Source organism: Equus asinus, chromosome 9 (assembly GCF_041296235.1).
Source record: "Equus asinus isolate D_3611 breed Donkey chromosome 9, EquAss-T2T_v2, whole genome shotgun sequence".
In the NCBI taxonomy this organism is placed as follows: Eukaryota; Metazoa; Chordata; class Mammalia; order Perissodactyla; family Equidae; genus Equus; species Equus asinus.
Genome location: NC_091798.1, coordinates 37,362,839 through 37,375,378, shown reverse-complemented (window position 1 = coordinate 37,375,378; position 12,540 = coordinate 37,362,839). Strand labels below are relative to the sequence as shown.

The 12,540-nt window shown below is 44.2% G+C and overlaps 1 protein-coding gene across 3 annotated transcripts in view; it reads left to right on the top strand.

Moving 5' to 3' along the window:
- The window catches only part of ARHGAP26 (Rho GTPase activating protein 26), a 417,310-nt gene that overhangs the window by 99,255 nt on the left and 305,515 nt on the right, over positions 1-12,540 (top strand). For all 3 annotated transcript variants that reach the window (XM_014850273.3, XM_014850275.3, XM_014850274.3), the window contains exons 4-5: positions 3,170-3,241; positions 9,732-9,833. In XM_014850273.3, coding sequence (XP_014705759.1) covers positions 3,170-3,241; positions 9,732-9,833 — 174 coding nt within the window. The remainder of the gene's footprint in view (positions 1-3,169; positions 3,242-9,731; positions 9,834-12,540) is intronic.

The following is a 12,540-nucleotide window of genomic DNA, read 5'->3' as shown; positions in this document are numbered from 1 at the left end:
CATCTCCAGATACTATTGCACTGGAGGTGTTAAGAGATAAACTGAGGCATAATAAACTTTTAAGAGTTTATTTCAGCAAAAATTGGTTAGAATCAGGCGGTGCCAAACCAGAAGTAGTGAGGAATACTGCACCTACAGCGGCTAGAGGAAAGACTTTTGTAGAGAAGATGTGGAAGCAAAGCAAGGACACTATTTGGCAAAAGCTTAAGCGGTTGCTTTATTTGGGAAAGCCTGGCTGTTTGTGATTGGTCCTTAGGTTTTGATTTCTCAACCTTGAGGCATTTACAGGCTTGGTCTGTGTAGGCTGCTAAGGCATTAGAGCCACTTCAGTCTAATGGCCTCCTCATTTAATTAATTTAGCAGAAGTTAGGGCTTCGACGTATGAATTTGAGGGGGACACAATGTAATCCATAGCATCTACCGAGACTTTATGTAGCCACACATTTTCTATTTTAACCCTCGTGACGACTCTGTGAGGTGGTGCCTTATATCATACCCCATTGTCCAGGTTTGAAGATAGTCCGTTTACAGATGTTAACATGCCCATGCCCGAGATGACACAGTTAATAAGTGGCACAGTCTGCATTTAAACCCGTGTGTGTGTTATACCAAAGAATGTGGGAATTTCTTTGAAATTCCCAACAGAATAGAAGCCTCTCAACCTTCTTACCCTGCAGAGAGACACTCTGTTTCCCTTGATTGCTCACTGCTGGGTGCTTGAACCAGAATCCAGAGGGTGGTGGCGGCAGCAGCAGTGTTGGTGTGGGTGGAGGCTGGGGAAAGCTTCTATGTTTGTGCACGTGCTCGTGCCTGAGAAAGGGAAGTGATTCTTTTGAGTCTGATTCTTGGCCGAGTCAGTATTTGGGGGTGGGGGGTGTGGTGAGCACATCACGATGAATACCCTGCAGATTGCTATGGCCTGTGGTAGGGGAACAATGACTGGATTATACTTTTCAGCTTGCCTCTGCACTTTTATTATTAATGTCAGTAAATTGAGTTTCTACTGTCTGCATCTGAGTATCTGGCCATCACAAGCCCCTTCCCTGCTTCTTCGCCCTGTGACAGCTTCACGATCACTTCGGCTTAGCGGAGCCGCACCGTCTTTGGGAAGCCTCCCCTGAGTCCCTGGGATATTTAGCCACCCTCTGTATTTTCTTAATAGCCAGTTCACGCCTGTGGTTCTGCATTTACCACGTTGTGTCCTGATAATTACTGCACGTATCTATGTTCCATGGTAAATAGAGTTCTTGGAGGCCAGAGAATGGGCTACTGTGTCCCCAGTATCAGCACTGTGCTTGGAACTGAGTGGCAATTACACAGATTCTGATTTAATTGGTCTTGAGTGTGGCCTGGACATTGAGATTTTTAAAAGCTCCCCAGGTGACCCTAACATGCGGCTAAAGTTGAGAAGCACTGACTTAGGTTCTCAGTACACCATTGTAAGCTTCAGAGACTTACAGTTGATTTGTGGAGACTTAAACAAATGAGCCAATCAAATAACAATAAAGATAAAACAAGGTAAATAACATTGCAACATTCCAGTGTTAAAATGCTCTCTTCTGAAACAAGTGCTCTCAAAATGGAGAAACAGGCAAATGGCAATAAGTTTGGAGACCTGTCGCCTTCTATCCCCACATTGTCCAGTTGGTTCTTTGCTGTGTCTGTCCTGGCTTCTGGCATTTACTCTCTTGGTTTGTGATGGACATGCATGTGGTTTAGAAAAATAATTCTTTGTTGCAATGAGATTCTTGAAATAATTAGTTGAGCGACGAGTGAGCAGTGAATGACTTAAAAGGAAAGATCGTAAAGTATTGGACTGCCTTAGAAAAGACCCATAGAATCTGAGAGCTGGAACAATCCAGCCTACTCATTTTGCAGATCAGGAAATTAGAGCCCAGAGAGGTTAAATGTTTTGCCCACAGTCACACAGTTGGCAGCCAATCAAGAAATCTTTCACTCATTCATTTAGTCATTCAAAAGTATTTGAGTGCTCCTTTGTTTCACTCTCTTCTGTTTTTTGGGGAGAGTGGTGGGTAAGTGAGCATTTACAAGATAGGGGGGCGTGTGTGTGCAGTGGTGAACCAGAAAACTTCAGCTGGAGTTTCGTCTTCTTTCTTATGAAGAAAACACTTGGTGGGTTGGCGGGAAGTTTTAGATTATGTTGGTGGTTAGGGAAGGCCTCCCTAAAGAGGTAACCTTTAAGCGAAAACCTGAATTACAATGAGTGGTCCATGGAGGATCTGGGGACAGAGCATCTGAGGGAACGGCCAAATGCAAAGGCCCGGGAGTGAGATAGGTTTGGTACATTTGAGGTGCATTGGGGTGATGGTGTGGTTGGAGTGCAGACCTGATGGGGCGAGTGCTGTGAGCTGAAGCTGGGAGGCAGCCACTGATCGGAGACAGATGTCCTGATCCCAGTCCAGTACTGCTGGGCTCCACAAAATCAGGCTGGGAAGGTTTTCATACCTCCAGATGTCCAAAGGTGTTTCGTTTTTGTTTTTAACCTAGACTTTGTGTTGATCTACTTTAAATGTATCTACTTAAATATAACTTGAGTGAATGAGCATTTACAGGAAGGTGTCACCCGAAGCTTGAAATTAGACCCAACTCTGTTACCAGTTTCCGTCTGCCTTCAGGTGGTTTCTTACGTATTTAGAGGTCCTCATTTTTATTTTTAAAGAATCAATCTTAATCATGCCTAGGAAGAATGTCATGTTTTGAGCTGATGACTAGATTTTGACTTGACTTTCTGTTAGTTCAAGTGTTGTGAACAGTTGCCACATGCACAGTGTTGCTTACTCAAATTTTCTTCCTCTTTTTTTGTGTGAGGAAGATCGGCCTGAGTTAACATCTGTTGCCAGTCTTCCTCACTTTGCTTGAGGAAGACTGTTGCTGAACTCACATCTGTGCCAGTCTTGCCCTACTTTATGTGGATGCCACCACAGCATGGCTTGACGAGAGGGGCTAGTTCTGTGCCCAGGATCCGAACCTGCAAACCCTGGGCAGCGGAAGCAGAGTGCGTGAACTTTACTACTACACCATCGGGCTGGCCCTGATGGCTTACTCAAATTTTATCCTGAGACACGGGGAGGCATTTTGCATCAGAACTGCTGTAATTCTTTACTGATACTGCTTTTCTGTCTCCCCCACCCCCATTTTTCCTCACCAGATTGAGAATGCCAGTGAGGTGCTCATCACCCCCTTGGAGAAGTTTCGAAAGGAGCAGATTGGGGCTGCCAAGGTGAGAATTTTGCAAGCCTTGATCTTGGATTTTAGGGCAGGAAGTCTGGAAAACACGACACTTTCTTCAGAAAATCTTCAGAAAAATCTAAGCCTACCGTCTTCAGAAAATCTTGGGTAGATAAACCTGTTCTGTTCTTCATAAGTGTCTGAAGTAAGACTGAGTGGTCAGCCCCAGAGCAGTCATTCTAGTATTTTTTCTAATTGTTTTATGCTAGTTCATAAATCATCCAAAGGTGGAAACCGTGCTTCCTCTGTATTAGTAGACACCTGTGTGCTTGGACAATGTGGAATTGTATTCATTCTGGAGGTCCAGGGCTCAGAGCCTAGAATAGGGGTTGCAAGTTGGGCCCTTTGGGCATGGGGACCCTGTTCTTTGCCTATTTTTGCTGTGTGTGAAAATGAGCCTTCTGTTGCTAGATCTTTAAATTTTTCAAGAGAAGGTGTAGAGTCAGAGTTTTATATGATATTTCTTGGTTTATAAGGGGCTGGCCTGGTGGTGCAGCGGTTAAGTGCGCACGTTCCGCTTCTTGGCAGCCCAGGGTTTGCTGGTTCAGGTCCCGGGTGCGGACATGGCACCGCTTGTCAAGCCCTGCTGTGGCAGGTGTCCCACATATAAAGTAGAGGAAGATGGGCATGGATGTTAGCTCAGGGCCAGTCTCCCTCAGAAAAAAGAGGAGGAGTGGCAGTAGTTAGCTCAGGGCTAATCTTCTTCTTCAAAAAAAAAATGTTGGCAAATAATTTAAAAATAGATATTACACATTGTATGGGTCAAAAAAGTGGGACTGCTTCAACCCAGAGGTCACCATTTGTTATCACTGATCTGGAGAGACCTTAGGTGAAACTTAGCTGATTCTAAAGTATTACTGAAAGACCAAAAAGGGAATCATGTTCATTTTCTGAAGGTGGAGTCTCCGGGGTTCCCCTGCCTGTGGTAAATCACTGGGAAACCCTAGCGAGTTTGACCTTCAGTAGAGCGTTAGACGCTTCCTGCAGGGAAGATGTTTTCCTTGGAATCTTAAAAGGATTTTCAAGATTTTCTTCCTGTTTTTCCAGAAGTCATTCAGCTGCAGTCCCTTGCGCCCCCTGCAGGGGGTTTTGAGTAACATCACCCTCTTCCTTGCTGAGATGGTGTGGACTTGGCTTAGTTGTGAAATGGTTTTGAGAGGTGCCTGTAGGTGGGGAAAAACATAGCGGAAATGTAATGAAATGGAGTCCCCCGCCCCCCCCCCCCAACTAAGTGCATGTGCTTTCTGAAAACGAATATGACTGAGGCCTGGAAGAGATGATGCTCATTTCAGTCAGGGTTATTCCGAGGGATGGTTGGCTGTAGTTTGAAGGAGGGATCATGGCAAAGATTTTTCTTCCAGTTCTACAGCACTCTTCTACCAGTTTTAGTTTATATTTACAAAGAACTTGGAGCTCATTGGTTTTGTATCAGAGATTAAGGAACGTTTAACTTAAAAGAAGTCTTGTTCCATTCAGATTCTGTCCAAGATTGTGCGCAAACCCAGTGATGGGTGAGAAAACGCTGTGTGTGGGGCCCCTCCCCACCCAAGTTCTCATCATTGCAGGTCCAACGAGCAACTTCTCTCCAGTGGCCATGGAGCCGGTGCCTCCCGCTCCTGAAAACACATGGCAGCGGCTCTGGAGGCTCTGAAGAGCTTTGAGGCAGAGGCAGAGCTGACCTGTTTATTGAGTCATCTTTCCAATAGTCACTTCTCCCTCTGAGCACAGATGCCTCCCACTCTGGTCCCTTCCCTCAGTGCTGGTTTGGGGGTTACCACAGTTACCATGAAGGAGGAGTAGAAGTCTGAGTGGGCTCCCTTTGGTCAATGCCAGTGATGGTAATGACGGGAGCAGGTACTTTTCTGGGTGGGGAGAGCGGGTTATAGATGGTGAGAAATAGAAGAGTAAAAAAATTTAAGTAAAATAGTCACTCACCAAAACATGTTTCATCTCACACGCACTCTATTCTCTCCCTCCTGTTGAAGAATGATGTGATGACATTGGGAATGCTTTCTCATCCCTCCCCTTTTGTCATTTCTTTCTTTCAGTATACCTGTTCCTCTCCCCCCACCCCCCACACCCATACATTTGTATCATAGTATTATGTACATTTGAGAGAAAACAAAGAAACAACAAACCCTCTACCAGGCAATTTAGGGAGCAGACTCCAGAATATCTAAGAGCCAGCAAGTGCTCTTCAAGGGCCAAGTGGAAGTTTCTGAACTCTGTCTGTGAGATGCTAAAATTACCCTTCCTTCTCTTCCACCCTCTGGTGCTGCTTCGGTTGCTATAACAACCTGTTGCTACTTGCAAGAAGCAGAAGTTAGAGTGTTGGGTGTGAAGCCTGCCGGGGGGAGGACTCCTGGGCATTCTTGTGCTACTGTGGCTGCTCAGGAGTAGGGCACAACCCTGGAGCTTGGCATAACCATGGTCCTACGTTTAGATTTCTGAGTTTGGGGGAGTTTATTTTTCCTGCAGCCGGAGTTGGCTCTACAGTGAAAGTAGCGTAGATGTTAGAGAGCAGTGGTTGAGAGGGGCCCTAGAACTGGACTGCCTGAGAGCAAATCCCACTTCTGCCACTTGCATGTCAACTTACAGAGGTCACCGAACCTCTCTGTACCAGTTTTCTGAGCTATAAAATGGGGATAACGATAGTGCTTACCTCAGAGTTATTTTGAGGAAGAAATGAATGAACTCACATAAAGCGCTTGAAACAGTGTCTGTCATATAGTCAGTTGATGTTAGCTATTACATTCAATAAACACAGTTCATTCATTTAAAAAATATGCGAGAGCCTGTTCTATGCCTGGCTCTTGCTACACACTGACGTGTGGTGGAGACCAAGTGCAGACGGTTGCTGTGTTCATGGTGTGGCTGGGGGGAAAGACATTAGAAAAAAGAAAGAAACATATAATGTCAAATTGTGATAGGTGCTATGAAGGGTTACTGACTTGGGACATGAAAAGCAAGAGGTGTTTTTAATAAGAAGGAGGTAGGTTTAGATGATGGACCTCATTATCACCATTAGCACCATCATACCACCACCACCATCATCACGGAGTTTTCTTGAGCAATTTCCATGTGCCAGGCTCTCTGCTAAGCACTGTATACAGTTTATCTCATTTAGTCCTGACAGTCCTATCAGGAGGTGGGTGTTATCCTTATCTCGTTAGACAATCTCTGAGCCGGAAGAACAAACCTGAGTAGTTATCTCATCTGGTCATCCTGAGTTTATAGATGAGGGAGCCAAGGCCTGGGGAGGGGCAAGGATTTGTTTAGAGTCAGTCCATATAGAGTTAGGAATAATTTCTAGGATCCTGTTTAGCCACTCGCAGTGGACTCCCTGGAAGATGACGCCATCTTGTAACTGAGTAAGACCACCCTCCCATCTTAAGAACACTATCCAAATCTTAGTAGAGTTATTCCGCTGAGCTCTTATTGCTGAAGACGGCTTCCCTTTCTCTCTAGATTTGGCTCTCCTCTTCAACGTGGAATGTGGAGGCTTGAGTTGCCAGAAAGTCACAAAATGCCAGTGACTCATGTTCCCTGGCCTTTTCTCATTTCTGCCCAGTTGGAAGATACCGGCACAGGGTTCTCATTTTTGGGGTTGCTGACAAGGCTGGGGGAGTGGCTGTGCCAGCATTACTTGGAGTTAGAGCCCCAGCTCAAAGTCGCCGATTTCTGTGAAGGAAGAGGTGATTGAGTCAAGAGTCTTGCCTGTACCTCTCCTCATGTTTGAAGGAGTAATGTCTCCTCAGGCTTTTTCTTCATATGTTTTCACATGTTTAATTATTCTTGTATGTAAGGACACTGGGCCCTCCATATCTGTGGGTTTCTGCATCCAAGGGTTCAACCAGTCATGGATGGAAAGGCCTATGATGGTTCTGTCTGTAGTGAACACATACAGACTTTTTCTTCTTGCCATTATTCCCTAAATAATACAGTGTAACAACTGTTTACATAGCATTTACATTGCATTAGGTATTATAAGTAATCTAGAGGTTATTTAAAGTATAAGGGGGGGTGTGGGTAGGTTGTATACACATACTATGGCATCTTATACAAGGGACTTGAGCATCTGTGGATTTTGGTATCTACGAGGGTCCTGGAACCAGTCCTCTGTGGATAATGAGGGATGACTGTAGTCTTTCAAACAAAATTTAGATTTTTAGAAATGGATACCTGTCAGCTAAAGTGGGTATATGATGATTCTACCCACTTCGTAAGGCTTAGAGTCTTGCTGTTGACCAGATAAATGCTGTTCTGACGTGGTAGGAGCCTGTCTGTCAGAGCTTCAGGCGAGGGCTCCTTGGTGATTCCTCTGCTGCTTAGGCTCAGGGCTCTGCTGAGAGCATTTGCGCTTACTGCTCTCCTGTTCTAGAAGGCTCCCCTCTGCCATCTCCTGTGATGAGCAGGTCTTAGCTCACCACTCCCTGCCCCGGTGTGGCCTTTCCTGAGCTCCTTCTCTGCAGAACCTCTGTGACCGCACCTGTTTGTGTCCTTCATAGCACTTCAGGCAGTCTGTAATTCTGATGCTTATTTGTTTGCTGGTTAAATGTATTTCTCCTTATACTGGAACATCCCCATCAGGAGCGTAGGGACCACTTCTGCCTGTATTTCCGGTGCTTAAAGGAGCCTAACACAGAAGGTTGCTCGTTATCCCTTTGTTAAATGAGTAGAGATGTCTCTGAACCTCCTTATTCGGCTGCCAAGTTTTCTCTCCTCTTATAGGACTTGGAGTTGTAGAAAAATATTCCCTGTGGGCTCCACATGAGTCAAAGCAGGACTGATGCCCTCGGTTAGTAAATTGGATCCTGTGTACCAGGCCAGTGTCGACCTTCTTCCTGCGCCCTTGCCTGCTGTCCCCATTGGAATGTGAAAGGAAGGGAGACTGCCTGTGACACTGTGTCCCAGGTGTGGATGAGAACACGGGCTTTGGAGGCAGCTTGTCCTGGGCTCCAATCCCAGCTCTATCACCATGACTTTTTACAAGTCAACCTCCCTGGATCTAAGTTTTCTTATCTATAAAATGGGGAATAAAAATAGAACCTCAGTGACTCAGTGACTGACTTGGTAGGGGAGCAGGGATTGTTATGTATATTATGATATTTGTATTATTTATATCACTTTAAAAGCAATAATAAATGATAAAAATTTCCCAAATGGAGGAAGAAAGTCACCCATTATCTCATTTCCTTAACTCAAATATTTTCATTGGCGTATTTTCCTATCTAATCTTTGTCCAAAAGTAGACAACTCTACATTGGATGTACCAAGTTCATATCACACTATTATTACTTTTCATTATATCATGAACATTTTTCCATATGACTGCCTAGCCTTCCTAGTTATATTTTTTGGATGTCTCCATACTTTAATTAACCCAAACCCTATCCTTGGTAATGATGCTGCTGCTGCTGGGGCTTTTTTTTTTTGCTATTATAAATGATGATGCAGTGAACACATTTGTGAATATAATGTCTTCCTTGTTTTGAATTATTCCTTAGTTTAAAGACCCATATGTGGGGCCAGCCATGTGGCCTACTGGTTAGGTTCAGTGCACTCTGCTTCAGCAGCCTGGGTTTGGTTCCCAGGCGCAGACCTACACCACTCATCAGCAGCCATGCTGTGGTGGTGACACACATACCAAATAGAGGAAGACTGGCACAGATGTTAGCTCAGGGTGAATTTTTATCAGCAAACCCTCCCAAAAAACCACATATGTGATACTATTGCATCAAGAGATATTTAAGTCTATATATTAAGAGGTATTTTCTGAACACTGTTAAAGCTGGATCTCCCTTAGTCTAGACTTGTCCCATTTAAGCTGTAAGTAGATCTTCCTGCTTTGAGATTAGCTTCATAGGTAACTTCCCTCATTCATTTGGCTTTGAATGTCCTTGTAAGTTAGAAACAAGAAATTTCTGTTTTACAGGGCCAGCCCAGTGGCACAGTAGTAAAGTTCGCACACTCTGCTTTGGAAGCCCTGGGTTCGCCGGTTCAGATCCCGGATGCAGACCTACGCACCACTTATCAAACCATGCTGTGGCAGGCATCCCACATATAAAATAGAGGAAGATGGGCACAGATGTTAGCTCAGGACCAATATTCCTCAGCAAAAAGAGAAGGATTGGCAACTGATGTTAGCTCAGGGCTAATCTTCCTCAAAAAAAAAAAAAAGAAAGAAATTTCTGATTTACAATTGAAGTTCTTAGAAGGTGGTTTCCTGGCTTTGCCACTATTGAATACTGGTATTTACCACATTTCTGGCATTGTAGTGGTGCCTGTGAGAGACAGACACTCAAAAGCATCGGACTGTTGATGGGTGGGTGGTTGGTCTAATGGAGCTGAGTTGTCTGCTGCTGTTCTGTGGTCTGAGGGAATGATGAAGCCATGAAGATGAGCAGAAAGATCTTGACAAGGTTGCTTTTGTTCCTGTAACATTTTACTCCTTTTCTCCCCTCCTTTCCTTTTTTTGCCAGGAAGCCAAAAAGAAGTATGACAAGGAGACAGAGAAGTATTGTGGCATCTTAGAAAAACACTTGAATTTGTCTTCCAAAAAGAAAGAATCTCAGCTTCAGGAGGTAAGAACCTTCACCAGTATCCTGAATACAGTGTTTCATTTTTACATGGACTGTGGATATGTGCTGGTTGTTATTTGCCAGAAAATCCTAGGTTGGGAGAGACCTCAGAAACCAGGAGCTTGCTCCTGATCCCTCGTCTGATGTCTGATGCCCAGATTACCTTTAAATCTTCCCACCCACACCACTTCCTCGTGGCTGCCCAGCTTGTCCACGGCAGAGGAACGTACTGCTAGTCAAGATCACTCGCCTCTTTCTTAGGCAGCCATAATTACCAGAATGTGCCTCCTCCTCTCAAGCTGAGACCTGTTTTCCTGTTTCTCTCACCCTTGAGCTTGATTCTGTACTCTGTTACCTTACCTTTATGGCTTCCTGCCTTATGTCAGTAATTTGAAATGTTGACATCTGAAACACTGGGGTCATCCTTTCTTAATGCTATTTATTTATTTTTTTTTTAAATTTCAACCAGTACTTGACATTAGTTTTGTGGGTTTTTTTAAATCAGTATTTTATTGTCATTCATATGGTTTGTGTTTTGGTAACCTTGTTTTAAAAAGTTAAATTCTCTGATCTGCCCTTGGTCTTTTTGGATTTGCATGGGGCCTTTTTAAGAGTGCTTCACTTGGAAAGAAAAAAAAAATCAGCTTTGCAGCCATGGAACTGTGACCATTTTTATTTAGTTCATAGAGGTTTGCACGGTGATGGAGTTTATGTTTCTGGGAGACAAGGCAGTTTCCTAGTGGAACTGCTAATTTGGCTGCACGAGTGTCATCTTATTTAACTCTTACAAGTTGCCTGACCTTTTTCAGGTATGTCCTAAAGAGAGGCTACGGCTTCTAAGCTATCCCTCATTCTTAAATTTCCTTTCTTTTTGAGCAAATACTATGCCAGTACTTCTGTCAGGTGACAGTTCATATGAAAATGGCAGGTCAAAGGTTGAAAGCTGAAGGTAGTAACTCAGGAGACAGCGGAGTCCAGTCCCTTCCAACCAGAGTTGGTTACACATCCTCAGTTAGAATGTGCTGTTCTCAGAACTCTTTGCTTTGAAATGAGTGTTTAAACCAATTATTTGAGTGATGAATGAAGACTTAAAAAGAACTACAGCAACAGCGAGTGTTTATGATGAACTTTGCAGATCAGCTCTTGGCCAGCCAGCCAACAGCAACTGAGTATTTGCTGTGAGCTGTACAAAGTAGAAAACACTAACCTTTCCTTGCAGATCTTGTGGCTGAGTAGGGAAAAAGAGGCAAACACATGAGGAGGGAGGTGATTCTTAAAGTAGCATAGCTACTCAGGTAAATCTTGTCAAATGTGATTGTGACAGTTAGGAAGTGCTTATTTTCATTGGATAATGCATAAAAGGCTACTCCCAGTCCTACGTGGGGATATGGGCACTTGGACATACCCAAGGATGTAGATTGTCCATGATAAAAATGTAATTCCATTTAGGATCTGTCCTGATGCTCTCACTTTTTAGTTATCGTTCTAGCATCATTTGGCATTTAGGGTTTGGAAACTATAGGGAAAGTCTTTTTGGCTGCAGCTCACAACAACCAGATCTGGCCAGCTCCACAGTTTCTGAGCAGTTACATGACCATGCACTATTAGTGCAAGTCTTCGCAGGTGAGCAAGTGTGAGATTGTTGTAGCATCTACTGATATTGGGAGGCCCATGTACAGTTATCCTATAGGCATGGCATTCCCTAGAATGAGGGCACTTGTCCACGTGGTCTCTTCTCTCCAAGCCTGGGTATTGCTGACTTGGTCTGAGATGAGTCCAATATTTTCTTTTAGTGCCATGCCAATACCATCTCCCCCTGAGACAGCACAGTGTAGGGACCAGAACACTGGACTGGCAGCTATACCTTACTTCAAGGCCTGCTCTGCCATGTATTTGCTGTGTGATCTGGGACAAGTATTTAGTCTCTCTGAGCTTTAGTTCCTTTGTTCGTAAGATACTCATAAAATACCTTCCTGCCTGCTTCCTGTATGAGAAGGCAAATCATAGCTGCTATACACATATAAAGTGATCTCCCTGTGACTGGCCTATTCCTCCCCATCCCCTGTTCCCAAGTTGGATGGCATTCTTCCTGACTGCGTTAGTCTGTTCGGGCTGCTGTAACAGAACACCCAGAATAGACTGGGTGGTTTATAAACAACACATTTACTTCTCACAGTTCTGGAGGTGGGGAAGTCCAAGATCAAGGTGCTGGCAGGTGTGGTATCTGGTGAGGATCTGCTTCCTGGTTCAGAGAGGGCTGTCTTCTTACTGTGTCCTCACATGGCAGAAGGGGTGAGGAAGCTCTTGTGGTCTCTTTTGTGAGGACACTAATCCATTCACAAGAACTCCATCTTCCTGACCTAAGCACCTCCCAAAGGCCCACCTCCAAATGACATAGCACTGGGCATGAGGTTTCAACATATGAGTGGGGGGGAGGGGGACAACAGTCAGTCTATAGCACTGACTTTGTTAGTGTGTATCTTAGTGGACGTTTTTTCATCATGCTCTTTTGTTACAGTCCTTTGAGTTCTTGTCTTTTGCCCATTTGTTCCTTTTAAATACTTCGAGGACAAGAGTGGGCTGTAGGTCTTTCTTGCAAGTCCTGTTCTGTTCTCGAGCATTGCTTTTTAGTCATACTTGAGCTCCATTAAGTTGAATAAAAATTTCATGATAATCACAGCAGTAATGATAATACTTTTATGAACAACAA